This window comes from Nerophis ophidion, linkage group LG17, assembly GCF_033978795.1.
Source record: "Nerophis ophidion isolate RoL-2023_Sa linkage group LG17, RoL_Noph_v1.0, whole genome shotgun sequence".
NCBI classification, from domain to species: Eukaryota; Metazoa; Chordata; class Actinopteri; order Syngnathiformes; family Syngnathidae; genus Nerophis; species Nerophis ophidion.
Genome location: NC_084627.1, coordinates 25,521,939 through 25,538,328, shown reverse-complemented (window position 1 = coordinate 25,538,328; position 16,390 = coordinate 25,521,939). Strand labels below are relative to the sequence as shown.

The 16,390-nt window shown below is 41.1% G+C and overlaps 1 protein-coding gene across 1 annotated transcript in view; it reads left to right on the top strand.

Moving 5' to 3' along the window:
- si:dkey-112m2.1 (transmembrane protein 132C) overlaps positions 1 to 16,390 on the top strand; it is a 591,189-nt gene that overhangs the window by 311,354 nt on the left and 263,445 nt on the right. The window contains exon 4 of the mRNA XM_061876686.1: positions 14,945 to 15,088. Within this exon, the coding sequence (XP_061732670.1) occupies positions 14,945 to 15,088 (144 nt within the window). The remainder of the gene's footprint in view (positions 1 to 14,944; positions 15,089 to 16,390) is intronic.

The window sequence follows — 16,390 nt, the reverse complement described above, 5'->3', positions numbered from 1 at the left end:
ATAATTATACAAATTTCGGTCACAATATCTGTGACATGAAATGTTAACATTTTTCAATTCCTGTGTATACGCCAATAACGAACAAATTGGGGGTTTTGTTTATTCCTACAGTAGATTCTTGTGCTTCCACGATCACTCGATTTCTATGATCTGCAATAAATAACCAACTCCTCCAGCACAAACATCTGAATTAGAAGTCAGAATGCATCTGACTCCAAAAGAGGTCATTAAAAGAGAACTTTAGATCTTTAGATTATCGTTTGCCTTGTAGTCCTTGGCCAGAGCTAGTGAGTCTGTGATTACTTTGCTCTTTCGACTCAGGGAGTGAAAAAAAAAAAAGTGGCCAGACGGCAATCAGCGCTCTCCCCCTATTTCACACCAGCAACCTTTATCTCGTCTGTCAGCAGCAACGAGCGGCACATCGGTTATTACCGCCTCCGTCGCCTGAAAAACATCAAAGAAACCAGCTTGAAAACGGAGGATGTGGAGACTGTGGTCGTAAAGGTCGCTCCACAACTTTATATATGCATATCCTTATTAGGGCTGTCACCATGTTATTTAAACTAATCAGCTTTTTTTTAAAAATAATTATTCATGATTAATTACCATTTGCCATGTCAAATATTTGTCAATTTTTGCTGTTGTACTAACATAGGGGTCAACAACCCAAAACGTTGAAAGAGCCATATTGGACCAAAAATACAAAAACAAATCCGTCTGGAGCCGCAAAAAATGAAAAGCCTCATAAAAGTGTTATAATGAAGGCAACACATAATATAAGTGTCTATATTAGCTATAATAGCCTACTATCAAAATGACTGTGTCGCAGGCTGAAGCAAATCTTTGTTGACAGAAATGTTGAAATGTAATACTTATTCTACACATTTTTACAACATTTGAAACCATTAGTGAATTAGAGGCTACTCAAAAGGTGAGATAACTCCTGGAAATGACTGCCTGTTAATGACCAAAGGTATGCATGTGTGTGTCCAAGTTAAAGGAAATGGCAGGCTGTCTTATTTTAATAGATGTATTTCAATCTTTGGCAAGCTACGTAACAATTGCTGTGGTCTGGAAAAACATGGCACACAAACAACTATCTGGAATGCAGCAAATATTACATACAGATAATGTGTCATGAGTCATGCAAAACTAAATAATATACAAAGAGGATAACAGCATATTACAGGAAATTAAATGGGCTCAAATATAGCTACAAATGAGGCATAATGATGCAGTATGTACATACAGCTAGCCTAAATAGCATGTTGCATTGATTAGCTTGCAGTCATGCAGTGACCAAATATGTCTGATTAGCACTCCAACAAGTCAATAAAATCAACTAATGCACCTTTGTGCATTCACGCACATCATGAAACTTTTAGTGGACAAAATGAGACAAAGAAAGAGTGGAAAAATTTACATGTAAAACAAACTGTTGTGTCACAGTCCACACTATGGTGAGTTCAAGAACTGCCAAAATTAGTAGGACAAAACGATGTTGACCAAATAATTTCATCAGTGAAGCATACACACAAACATATTAAACAGTGGGCTTTCTAACAATTGGGGAGGTTTGTGTCATCTCTGTCCTCATACAAGATACATAATAAAACAAAACATTTATTTTCCCTCATCTTTTTCCATTTTCAATCCTTTTTTTAAAGGAGGGCGGGGCAGGTGGCTGACCCACGTAGTAACGATTATTGGCAGGACACCCTTCTATAAACTACAGCAGTGGTTCTCAAACTGTTTTTCAATGTGTCACCTTTAGAAAACACTTGGCTCTCCAAGTAACTCCATAATGACCAACATTAAAAAACAGTTGCGTAGTAGGACAAAGAAGTCGTTAAAAACAAGGTAGAGGTTTTATTTAACAAGAATATTTATTATTTTTAGCCACTGTACCATTATACACAGATTGAACAGTAATACTGTGCTTTAATATTTTATTACGTTATTCTTAGTCATAATAAAATATTAAAGCACAGTATTACTGTTCAATCTGTGTATAATGTTACAGTGGCTAAAAAAAAAAATAAAAAAAAGGGTGGAGTGCCATCTCCGGGTTGGGGAAGAGACCCTGCCCCAAGTGGAGGAGTTCAAGTACCTAGGAGTCTTGTTCACGAGTGAGGGAAGAGTGGATCGTGAGATCGACAGGCGGATCTGTGCGGCGTCTTCAGTAATGCGGACGTTGTACCGATCCGTTGTGGTGAAGAAGGAGCTGAGCCGGAAGGCAGAGCTCTCAATTTACCGGTCGATCTACGTTCCCATCCTCACCTATGGTCATGAGCTTTGGGTCATGACCGAAAGGATAAGATCACGGGTACAAGCGGCCGAAATGAGTTTCCTCCGCCGGGTGGCGGGCCTCTCCCTTAGAGATAGGGTGAGAAGCTCTGCCATCCGGGAGGAACTCAAAGTAAAGCCGCTGCTCCTCCACATCGAGAGGAGCCAGATGAGGTGGTTCGGGCATCTGGTCAGGATGCCACCCGAACGCCTCCCTAGGGAGGTGTTTAGGGCACGTCCAACCGGTAGGAGGCCACGGGGAAGACCCAGGACACGTTGGGAAGACTATGTCTCCCGGCTGGCTTGGGAACGCCTCGGGATCCCCCGGGAAGAGCTAGACAAAGTGGCTGGGGAAAGGGATATCTGGGTTTCCCTGCTTAGGCTGTTGCCCCCGCGACCCGACCTCGGATAAGCGGAAGAAGATGGATGGATATTCTTAGTCGAGATGGAGCCCAAGTAGCACCAATGCTTTCTTTGGACTAATTTTTAGCCAGCAAACCGAGGAAAACGTTTTGGAAAGGCTAAAAAACAATTAAAAAGCTCACAAGGTAGCAAATAGCACAGTGGCCTTGTGGTTAGAGTGTCCGACCTGAGACTGGAAAGTTGTGAGTTCAAACCCCGGCCGAGTCATACCAAAGTATATAAAAATGGGAGCCATTACCTCCCTGCTTGGTACTCAGCATCAAGGGTTGGAATCGGGGGTTAAATCACCAAAGGATTCCCGAGCGTGGCCACCGCTGATGCTCACTGCTCCCTTCACCTCCCAGGGGGTGAACATGGGGATGGGTCAAATGCAGAGGATAATTTCACCACACTTAGTGTGTGTGTGACAATCATTGGTACTTTAACTTTAATAGTCAACAGCAGCACTGTTGACTATTAAATGAACAGTGAGCACCGGAGATCTATAAGCCCGCCCACAATGGATGTGCTGCTAGGCACAAAATGCCTGCTCTGCAGACACACAATGCTTGGATTAAACGTTTGTACAGAGAAAGGTTCGTACACCAAAGGCCCTTTTTTTTTTTTTTTTGATCTGCCATTCGTAAATCCAAAAGTTCATACACTGACTGGTTTGTAAATTGAGGTTTGTAAATTGTATGTTTTTTAATAGCTTCAAACTAAAAAAAAAATAAAAATCCAATCATGTTTAAGCCATGCCAACATTATTTTTACAGTACATTACAGTCACTTTAAACATGATAATTTGGACGTTTCGGTTGTTCATTCTCTGTTTTGCTCACTGCTTCCTATTTTTGTGCTGTTATTTTGTTACGTCACATTCCGGTTTCCTGTTTTGGTTAGTTTTACAGTCCATATTATGCTATGTACTAATTAGCTCCACGGATGTAAGTAGATTAGTACTATTTGGTGTCACTGCCTTGGCACTAGTTTCTTCGTTTTGTGTGCTGCCTGCTTTTTTCAGTTGGTGCCTTATGTCAGGGGTCGGCAACCCAACATTTTGAAAGAGCCATATTGGACCAAAAATACAAAAACAAATCTGTCTGGAGCAGCAAAAAGTTAAAAGCCTTATGTAAGTGTTATGATGAAGGCAACACATTCAGTTAGTGTCTCAAAGGGTTAGATAACTCCTGGAAATTATTGGCTTAAAACTGCCAAATGTATGGATGTGTGTGCGCAAGTTAAAAGAAAGGACAGGCTGTCTTCTTTTAATGGATTTATTACAATCTTTGCATGCTGGGTAACGTTTGCTGTGGTCTGGAACAACATGGCACACAATCAGATATGCAGCCAATATTACATACAGATAATGTGTCATAAGACATGCAAATATAAATTAAATACACAAAGGACATACGTAAAGGCAATTATATGAACAAAAAAATGTCTACAAACGAGGCATAATGATGCAACATGTACACTTAGTTAAAAGGAAACATTATCACCAGACCTATGTAAGCGTCAATTTATACCTTGATGTTGCAGAAAGAAGACCATCTATTTTATTAACCGATTTCCGAACTCTAAATGGGTGAATTTTGGCAAATTAAACGCCTTTCTATTTTTTGCTCTCGGAGCGATGACGTCACAACGTCACCTAGGTAGTCAACGCCATTTTCTCAAACACATTACACACAGCAAGTCAAATCAGCTCTGTTATTTTCCTTTTTTCGACTGTTTTCCAGTACCTTTGAGACATCATGCCTCGTCGGTGTGTTGTCAGAGGGTGTAACAACACGATCAGGGATGGATTCAAGTTGATTTTCGTAGAATGTGCATCGATTAGCACGGCATGCTAATCAATGCTAACATGCTATTTAGGCTAGCTGTATGTACATATTGCAACGTTATGCCTCATTTGTAGCTATATTTGCATCCAGCCTTTCCCTCCATCCACATTTAATGCCAAACAAACACTTACCAATCGACAGATTTAAGTTGCTCCAGTGTCAAGAGATGCGAAAGTCCCTCGTTTGGTCCACACATTTCACCGGCGATGCTACGACAGACATGGCACAGAGATGAATGGATACCCAGCGAAACTCAAAGCAGATGCATTTCAAATGATAAAGTCAACAAAATCACAAAGGTGAGTTTTGTTGATGTTATTGACTTATGTGCTAATCAGACATATTTGGTCGCGGCTTGACTGCCAGCTAATCGATCGTTTGGTCTGCACATTTTACCGGCGATGCTAACGCAGACATGGCGGAATAGCGTCAATAGCTATTCGCTCAATAGCTTCAGTTTCTTCTTCAATTCTGTTTTCGCTATCTGCCTCCATACTCCAACCATCCATTTCAATACATGCGTGATCTGTTGAATCGCTTAAGCCGCTGAAATACGAGTCTGAATCCGAGCTAATGTCGCTATATCTTGCTGTGCTATCCCCCTCGATAGCATGTATATCACTGGATGACGTCACAAGAAAATGGACGGTGGCTTCACAGATAGCGAAAATCAGCCATTTTAAAGCCTTTTTTCGGGGTATTCTATGATGGGTAAAATTTTTAAAAGAACTTGGACACTGGGAACTCCAATTATTAAAATATAGCAGGGGAAATACAGTACATTCTATTTGTATTCAGTATTTATCTTCATTCTACTTATGTTGCAGATATCTGCCTCACCTGTCTGTTCCATCTTTTGACCGCCAAAGTTATTCTGCCATTTTTGGCAGCAGTCTAAACAAGTGGAATGTGAAATTGGAAACATTGGAAGTAGGAGAAAGTAACAATCACATGAGGGAAAGTTATATTGTTACACAACAAGGTAGCCGAAAGTCATTTAAAGGGGAACATTATCACAATTTCAAAAGGTTTATAAACAATACAAATCAGTTCCCAGTGGCATGTTTTATTTTTCAAAGTTTTTTACAAAATTTTACACCTCCCGGAATATCCCTAAAAAAAAGCTTTAAAGTTCTTGATTTTCGCTATTTGCGATGAGACTGTCCATTTCCCTGTGACGTCATACAGCGATGTCAATACAAACAACATGGCGGTTACCACAGCAAGATATAGCGACATTAGCTCGGATTCAGACTCGGATTTCAGCGGTTTAAGCGATTCAACAGATTACGCATGTATTGAAACAGATGGTCGGAGTATGGAGGCAGATAGCGAAAACGAAATTGAAGAAGAAATTGAAGCTATTGAGCGAATAGCTATTGACGCTATTTGGCCATAGTATGGGTGTACCTAATGAAATGGCCCATAGCATGGCTGCCTTATTAGCATCGCCGGTAAAATGTGCAGACCAAACAATCAGGACTTTCACATCTTGAGACACTGGAGCAAGTTAAATCCGTCGATTGGTAAGTGTTTGTTTCGCATTAAATGTGGGTATCTAGTTTCAAATGTACATACAGCTAGCGTAAATAGCATGTTAGCATCGATTAGTATAGCATGTTAGCATCGATTAGCTGGCAGTCATGCAATGACCAAATATGTCTGATTAGCACATAAGTCAACAACATCAACAAAACTCACCTTTGTGATTTCATTGACTTAGTCATTGCAAATGCATCTGCAGGTTATCCGTACATCGTTGTGCCATGTCTGTCTTAGCATCGCTGGTAAAATGTGCAGACCCTCTGGCAAATTCAGTGGGGGTCTGGCGGCAGATTTCTTGCCAGTTGTGCAACTTGAATCCCTCCCTGTTACTGTTGTTACACCCTCCGACAACACACCGACGAGGCATGATGTCTCCAAGGTTCCAAAAAATAGTTGAAAAAACGGAAAATAACAGAGCTGAGACCTGGTGTTTGTAATGTGAAAATGAAAATGGCGGGTGTATTACCTCGGTGACGTCACGTTCTGACCGATAAATAGAAAGGCATATAATCTGCCAAAATTCACCCATTTAGAGTTCGGAAATCGTTTATAAAAATACATGGTCTTTTTTCTGCAACATCAAGGTATATATTGACGCTTGCATAGGTTTGGTGATAATGTTCCCCTTTAAGGCTGTGAGTGGGTAGCTTTTGGCCGTAAACAAATAGTTTTTTTTGTGCTCCATTGATTTAAATTTTTCTTTGTCTGCTATTCTATTGTGGTCTCAAAAAAAAAAAAAAAGAATCCAAATGCCGATCAGTGAAAAGTCTATATTTAATAACAAAAAGTCACTGGAGAAAATAAATCTGTAGTAACGAAAAATCAGCTCCAGGAAAACCGGGTCAAAGGTCTGTCCTCCACCTGAGGAAATACAAAAACAGGAATCACAAAGGGTTCAGGGCAAAGGTCAGAGTACATGAGCTCAGGCCGGATTGTAACGCAGGCAACGGACAAACTGGCACTGGCTGGGTGGAGATCCAGGGTTTAAGTCAGGTCTTTGATTAAATGCAGGTGGGCTCGGATGACTGGCAGAACATCTGCAACTGATGACCGGGGAGGGGACTTACAGACACAAGAGGAAAAAAAGGCAGGAGAACCACCCTCATGACACTATACAGTACACTGCCACATAAAAATGCCAGACTGTAATTGTTTGATCATTTATATGTTGTAAGAAATGAATTTGTTTTTAATGTTCTTTAAAGGCCTACTGAAATGAGATTTTCTCATTTAAACGGGGATAGCAGGTCCATTCTATGTGTCATACTTGATCATTTCGCGATATTGCCATATTTTTGCTGAAAGGATTTAGTAGAGAACATCGACAAAGTTCGCAACTTTTGGTGCTGATAAAAAATCCTTGCCTTTACCAGTTTTTAATGGGAGCCTTCAGCAGCAAGAGCTATTCGGACCGAGAAAACGACAATTCCCCCATTAATTTGAGCGAGGATGAAAGTTTCGTGGATGATGATATTGATAGCGAAGGACTAGAAAAAATAAATAAATAAAGTAAAATATAAAAAAGGCGATTGCATTGGGACGGATTCAGATGTTTTTAGAAACATTTGCTAGGATAATTCTGGGAACTCCCTTATCTTTCTATTGTGTTGCTAGTGTTTTAGTGAGACTAAATAGTACCTGATAGTCGGAGGGGTGCGTCCACAGGTGTCTTGAGGCCAGTGACTGAGGGAAGTCACGGCAGATACAAGGACGGCGCAAACTCCACAGATCTCCGGTAAGAGGCGACTTTTTAACACAATTTTCTCACCGAAACCTGCCAGTTGACAATTATTCGGGAACCATGTTCACTTGACCGCTCTGATCCATAGTAAAGCTTCACCTCAGGGAATTTTAAACAAGGAATCACTGTGTGTTTGTGTAGCCAAAGGCTAAAGCTTCCCAACTCCATCTTTCTACTTTGACTTCTCCATTATTAATTGAACAAATTGCAAAAGATCCAGCAACACAGATGTCCAGAATACTGTTAAATTGTGCGATGAAAAGAGACGACTTTTAGCCGCAAATAGTGCTGCGCTAATATTTCCTGACAGTCCGTGACGTCACGCTTACACATCATCATTGCGCGACGTTTTCAACAAGAAATTTGCGGGAAATCTTAAATTGCAATTTAGTAAACTAAAAAAGCCGTATTGGCATGTGTTGCAATGTTAATATTTAATCATTGATATATAAACTATCAGACTGCGTGGTCGGTAGTAGTGGGTTTCAGTAGGCCTTTAAACCCAACATGTCCAAAATAAAATAATAATTATTATCCATCGTCATCATGGCCTTCGTGTTTTTTTTCATCAGCTTCCTTTTTTCTAAATGAATAAATTAATTACATTGAATAAAGGCTTCATAAAAGCATTTGGGATTTTTTTCAGTCATGTTGTCCAAAATGGATGTGATCCAAGAGTAGAAATAATTTTTGGCTGCAGTCTGCAACTTTTTTTTTTTAAAGGAATGAATGTTTTTTGAATGTGTAACTGCTGACTTAATATCTTCCTCGCTTAGAGGATTTATGTCTGTGTAATGCAGAATTTTGCACCCTCTTTCAAGTAGTATCTGGTAAAGGTCTTACCTCCCCTTTTCCTGACAAAATTGTGAGTTTCAGGGACGGCAAGGAGCTTCAGACTTGATGAGAAGGTTTCACAGGAGGCAGCAGAGATGGCCGTTTTATCTAAACCAGGGATCTCAAACATGAGACGTTTTTATGCGGCCCGCGCTTTGATATGATAATTTGATGTTGGTGCGGCCCGCGAGTTTAATATGAACGGCGCTTCACAGCTTCATACTTGCCAACGTCCCCAATTTTCCCGGGAGATCTCTGAATTTCAGGGCACAAATTCTCTCAAAGCCCCTGTCTATTTTTGCCAGATCAACAATATTCAGGGAGTGCCATAATGGCACTGCCTTTAGCGCCCCCTACATCCTGAATTGACAGCATGTAAGCCCAGTTGTATGTTGCATCTGGCTATGTGAGACGCAAGTGTGATGTTGCAAGATATATTTGATCAACAGCTACACACGTCACACTAAGGGTGGCCGTAAAAAAAACTTTAACACTGTTACAAATATGTCCCAGACTATGAAGCCACACCAAACAAGAATGACAAACACATTTCGGGAGAACTACCGCATCGTAACACAACATAAGCACACCAGAACAATTACCCACAATCCCATGCCCCCGTGGGCATGGGATTGTGGGTAATTGTGGGTACCACCAACCCCCCAATCCCATAGGGGGTTGGTGGTATCCCCCGCTACCACCAACCCCCCACGCCCCCACCCTTCCTACTTGCTTCGGTTGAGGTGTTGTATATTGTAGCCCTGCAAGGTGTTCTGGGTATTTTTTTCTCTTGTGTTTAAGTTGTGTTAGGGTGCGGAAATTCTCCCAAAAAGAGTTTGTAATTCTTGTTTGGTGTGGGTTCAAAGTGTGGCGCATATTTGTAACATTGTTAAAGTTGTTTTACGGCCACCCTTAGTGTGACGTGTATGGCTGTTGAACAAGTACGTCTTGCAGCCACTGAGTTGTTCTGCACAAATCACATGCAGCATGAAACAGAGCCGGCACGTTGGTTATGTGATATAAAAGCGTGCGCGGTGACATGTAGTGGAGCAATAATCTTCTTTTGGGGGTGCGCGGACCCCTGGAGGTACTTGAAGGTATACCAAGGGACAAGTGAGGTTTATTAAAAACATTCTAAAAAACAGCAGCAATTCATAAATCCTTTATACATATCATGGCCGGCTCTACGCAGGGGCAAGAGGGGGCAGAGCCCCCTTAAATAAATGTCTTGCTCCCTCAAATCAAAATTTGAGAAATCAAATTTTAATAAACTCACAAAATTACTACATTACAAGTTGACAAAATTATCTGCACTAGCGGAAAAATCCGCCGAAAAAGGGACACACACGATATAGTGTCGGCTTCCCTCTCACCCCTCCCTCCGCTGTGCGTGTATTCAACATTCCACATTCCACAGGCTGCGCAGCAGACACACACCCACACAGGCGCACACACCCCTCAGCCCTCAGTAAACATCCAATCACTGTTGCAGTATAAAAGTAAAAGAAAAGGAAAAGTTGTCTACATGTATCATATACTTGTTAGGATGGGTGTACTTGTGTGGTTTATCTGTCATAAACACGTTTATCGTCGCGGACTTTTGGTGCTACGGAGTTCCATTTTTTTTTTTTTTTTTTTTTTTTACAACTTGACGAGAACAGTGACAGCGGAGGCTCTGAGCAGCAGTGGTTTGGAAGGCAGAGAGCCTCCACTGTCACTGTAACAAGCTACAAGTCATTTGTTATGCTGTTAATGACGGTAAAAATGAAACATAAGGTATATATCCTGCTAAGCAGTCCTCCTCTGCCGTCCTCTGTTCAGAGCGGAGTCCCTAGCAACGGCCCGTTTTACTTAGCAACGGTCTGGCAATCGACTGTTGGAATTATTTTTCTGTTGTTTTTCTTGTAATTCTACACAGTCAACCTTTAATGTTTCAATCTACATTTTGTAATAAACAAATTATAAGTTTCATTTGATACGACCAAGACACCTAAAAACAAAAACACTGCCGTTTTCATCAATTTCCAAGCAAGTGGGCAACACACATACATTGGAGTGAATGAATTTTGTGCCCAGATGAGTGCCCACGTCCACTGCATGTGACAAACTGAACACAAGTGACCTGTGTCTGACAGACCCCTACGTAAAGCCCCGCCCCAGGCTGTAGTCCTGTACTGTTGTTGTTTTTCTTCATGTAATCACAGCAGGTTTTTTCTGTTGTTGTTCAAGCTTACTTATTTTCTGCTCCAGCTTACAGCAGCTCACAAAGAGAAAGTTAATGCTCTGTAATGCATCCATTTTTCAGAGCATTTCAAAAGTCTAGTCCTGCTCCTGCATGTAGTAGTAGCAATGATGCTACTGCTAGTACATCAGGGACAGCAGCTAGCAATACTGCACCTTTAGCACCAGCAAGCACTGTTTCTCCTGCACCAGCTCCCTCCGTCCTGGGGGGACAAGCGCTCCCCCAAAGAAGCCTGCTCAGCTACCCAGTGACTTAAATGGCAACGCACCATCTCAGCCAATACTGGGTGGCTACCCAAAGCGTGCATTTGGTACAACATTAAGATCATTCAATCCTGCCTGGTACCGCACACGACCATGGCTAGAGTATTCTGTGGTGCCAGACGCCTGCTTCTGTTTCCCCTGTCGGAAATATGGCAGCGCTGTTAATGTTGCCCCCCCCTGAGGGATGGCCACCTTATTGTGGTCAGGTGGTTTGCGTGCCTCAGTGACCGTAAGAGCTATACCAGCAGGAGCTTAGTCTTCAGGTGGGACACCCAAGTTGGACAGGTCTGAAGGTAGAGGCCTGACAAAGTGCAATCCACTACTCCAGGTTGGGATTGGACACATAGCTAAAGACCCATTTCAATGAAGAAAGCATTGTTACTATAAGCACAGAAAAAAAAGTGCTGGAGCATAATGTGTACACCTGATGCCCCCTTCACATTTCTGACTGCCCCCTCATATAAGCATGCCTAGAACCGCCCCTGATACATATGTTTATTGAGTAATTCTTCAATGAAGTATGAATGTAAGTTCATTAAAAATAATGCATCAATCTAACATTCAGTGTTGACAGCTAGACTTTTTGTAGACATGTTCCATAAATATTGATGTTAAAGATTTATTTTTTTGTGAAGAAATGTTTAGAATTAAGTTTATGAATCCAGATGGATCTCTATTACAATCCCCAAAGAGGGCACTTTAAGTTGATGATTACTTCTATGTGTATAAATCTTTATTTATAATTGAATCACTTGTTTATTTTTCAACAAGTTTTGTAGTTATTTTTATATCTTTTTTTCCAAATAGTTCAAGAAAGACCACTACAAATGAGCAATATTTTGCACTGTTATACAATTTAATAAATCAGAAACTGATGACATAGTGTTGTATTTTACTTCTTTATCTGGTTTGGCGACGGCGATGGCGTGGCGCAGTGGGAGAGTGGCCGTGCTCAACCTGAGGGTCCCTGGTTCAATCCCCACCTATACCAACCTCGTCACGTCCGTTGTGTCCTGAGCAAGACACTTCACCCTTTCTCCTGATAGGTGCTGGTTAGCGCCTTGCATGGCAGCTCCCTCCATCAGTGTGTGAATGTGTGTGTGAATGGGTAAATGTGGAAGTAGTGTCAAAGCGCTTTGAGTACCCTGAAGGTAGAAAAGCGCTATACAAGTACAACGCATTCATCATTTATCTATTTTTTTCAACCAAAAAAGGCTTTGCTCTGATTAGGGGGTACTTGAATTAAAAACAATGTTCACAGGGGGTACATCACTGAAAAAAGGTTGAGAACCACTGTTCTAGAGGACGTTAAAGGCAGTGCAGTCACGGCGGCCCTTAATAATGTCGGCCGGGTAAAAATTGGGACAAATTCGGGAGAATGGTTGCACCGGTAGATTGTCGGGAGGTGCACTGAAATTCAGGAGTCTGCCGGAAAAATCGTGAGGATTGGCAAGTATGTTGCTAGGGCGGGAAAGCCATTCATAGAAGGTGAATTCATTAAAAAGTGCGTGTTAGATTTTCTGCATCCAGTGGCCCCCACGTAAATTGAGTTTGAGACCCCTGATCTAAATGATCAAATTAAAATATCTCAGGCAATGTTGTCACACTATTAAGACCACAATACTGTATTGTTGCGGTAAAAAATAAAACAATTAAAAGATAAAAAGATGACTATATTGTACGTGCTCCCACATGCAAAGTTATGGCAGAAGGAATAAACAGCTTTTCTACTCATTTGTCAGACCGATAACAGACTGTAACAATATGTTTTTCTCTTTAGTCGTTTTTGTTCGCCAAACCAAAATGCGTCCATGTGTCTGGGTTCAAACTTTGCAGCAAGTTCCAGTGGTTATTCAATTTGCTCACCTGCACTGTGCAGAGGATCATGGGAAATGTAGTTTACTTCTCAGACAGACTCACTCAGTAGCGCCAGAAAAAAACTACACTGACAAATATACTCCAAGTTCTGGTTTGATACCATTACATGGCACAGCATTATCAGGACAATTTTAAAACAGCAATACCGCTGTATTTACAATACTGTTAGATAACCAAACAGCTGTGGCCATACAGCTCTTTTTTTTTTTTCATCTAACTACAGAACTTTCCTCCAGAAGGGCTTATCTTTGCCCATGTGATGTAAGATGAAACAAAATTTGAGCTGTTTGGCCACAATACCCAGCAATATGTTTGAAGGAGAAAAGGTGAGGCCTTTAATCCCAGGGACACCATGCCTACTGTCAAGCATGTTGGTGGTAGTATTATGCTCTGGGCCTGTTTTACTGCCAATGGAACTGGCGCTTTAAATGGGACAATGAAAAAGGGGGATTACCCCCAAATTCTTCAGGACAACCTAAAATCATCAGCCCGGAGGTTGGGTCTTGGGCGCAGTTGGGTGTTCCAACAGGACAATGACCCCAAACACACATCAAAAGTGGTAAAGGAATGTCTAAATCAGGCTAGAAATAGGGTTTTAGAATGGCCTTCCCTAAGTCCTGACTAAAACGTTTGGACAATGCTGAAGAAACAAGTCAATGTCAGAAAACCAACAAATTTAGCTGAACTGCACCAATTTTGTCAAGAGGAGTTGTCAAAAATTCAACCAGAAGCTTGTGGATGGCTACCAAAAGCGCCTTATGCAGTAAAAAATAGCCAAGGGACATGTAGGCAAATATTAACATTGCTGTATGTATACTTTTGACCCAGCACATTTGGTCACATTTTGACTCGACCCATAATAAATCAATAAAAGAAGCAAACTTTATGAATGTTTTTTAGTGACCAACTAGTACTGTCATGTCTTTTGTTTAGTTATGTTCTGTTACTTCAAGACTCCGTTCGTTCCTGTTTTTTCACTCCCTTGTTTTGTCACCGTGGCGACCCATTAGTTTCACCTTTCTCACATGTTGGACTCACGCACCTGTTTTTAATCACAAAGACTATTTAAGCCTGTCGTTTTCTGTTGGTCTTCCTGGGGTCAGCACTCCGTTCACGCTCACTACCACTTTGCTTCATGGTGTGTTTACTCTTTCATGCAATTTCATAGTTCATGCTGCCCTGCTCACGTCACCGCAAGTAAGTTTTTGTTTATTTATGCCACAGTTAGTGTTGTTTGTTTCATGTCCACAGTTTACGTCAAAGTGCAAGTTTTGTTCCCTGCATTAAGTTTTGTACCTCCGCTGCGAGTGCCTGTTCTTTGCACGTTTTATAGTCAAATAATTAAATCATGTATTCATCATTATGCCATGTCCGGTCCAGTTCTTTTGCACCTTGGAAAAACAATCCACGCAGGAAACTGCACCATAGTCCTAGTTCTGATAAGTATGTGCTCAAATCACTACATCACAAAAATAAGAGTTGTAGAAGGTATTGGCAAGTGTATGTAAACCTTTAATCGCAACTGTATTATTTCAGGATTTTAATGTGTGCCCAAAAAATGTGTCCCCAGTCATTAGTACGACACAAAATGCACAGATGATCATTTTGTATATTATCACTAATAAGCAGCGTAAGTGTGTAGTGTCCAAACACAGAAGTGTCGCCCTCTCTGAAGTCATGCGGGTGGTAGGCGACACAAATATTTGCTCTGGCGACATCCAGTGGACACATTTAGAAACAGCAGTTTATTTCATTTAAACATTTCAGCTAATTTTTGTTACTTAGCAAACTCATCTCATCAGGAAACCTGTTGGCGGGCCTGATTCGGGCCGCGGGCCGTACCTTTAACACCCCTGGGCTAGTACATTTGGTTTTAACTTGGTGAACTTGGTGTGCTTTCCAGGGTGAAGCTGAAGGACGGAGTGGCGTTCTTGGGTGCCAGAGCCAGTAACCCCGTGGTGTGGACGGTCAGTCAGGATGTCAGAAGTGAAGGTCACAGAGTCGTCACTCTGCACTGTCGAAGGAAGGAGAGCAGCTTCGGTCAAAGGTACGACTGACTGACCTACTGAAACAATCAATATGAGCTACTGAAATGTCAGGAGAACATCCTGCCGAACGACGAAAAGGAAGATTGTTCATTTTGTGAGGGGCCACTGTGGGATCGAGCGTGACTCAGCATTGATTCTATGGCCTGGTGATGCAAACAAATTCAAGTTCATGAGTGTGAAGTATAATGTGTCATTTACAGTAGTGACCACCAAAGTATCACCTCACTGGCCTCCACAGACGGTCAATGGTCTGTGAGCGTTGAGTGGGAAGTGATCTCATTTCATTGCAAAGTCAATTATGTGAACCACTAGACTACCAATAACCCCAAAATACATATGCACTGTAGTGTATTTGCCTAAATATGTAAAGCTTACCCATAACATATCTGTGGAATTACAAGTTGTTTGCTGCTACCTCCTGATTTGTATTTATTCATCCCTATTAGATTTACATTTATTGGTCCCTGTTGGAGAAATACATTTTCAATGCCGTACATTTAAACAATAGACATTACACATCACGAACAAAAATAACAAAAATACTTTATACATGACCAACACATTTACATTTCTCTATTCCCTAAATTTAGGTCGACCCAATTTTTTTCAGACGTTTATAAGAAAAAAATTCATATTTTTTATTGTATTTTAACTCCATCCTGGTAACTAATGCGTTTGTTTTACTTTAATTATTTTTAGTACAAATCCTGCTTCCATATGAGTTGGGAAATTGTGTTGGATGTAAATATAAACAGAATACAATGATTTGCAAATCCGTTTCAACCCATATTCAGTTGAATGCACTACAAAGCCAAGATATTTGATGTTGAAACTCATTAACTTTATTTTTATTTTTTTGCAAATAATAATTAACTTAGAATTTCATGACTGCAACACGTGCCAAAGTAGTTGGGAAAGGGCATGTTCACCACTGTGTTACATCACCTTTTCTTTTAACAACACTCAATAAACGTTTGGGAACTGAGGAAACTAATTGTTGAAGTTTCAAAAGTGGAATTCTTTCCCATTCTTGTTTTATGTCGAGCTTCAGTCGTTCAACAGTTCGGGGTCTCCGCTGTCGTATTTTACGCTTCATAATGCGCCACACATTTTCGATGGGAGACAGGTCTGGACTACAGGCGGGCCAGGGAAGTACCCGCACTCTTTTTTTATGAAGCCACGCTGTTGTAACATGTGCTGAATGTCGCTTGGCATTGTCTTGCTGATATAAGCAGGGGCGTCCATGAAAAAGACGGCGCTTAGATGGCAGCATATGTTGCTCCAAAACCTGTGTGTACCTT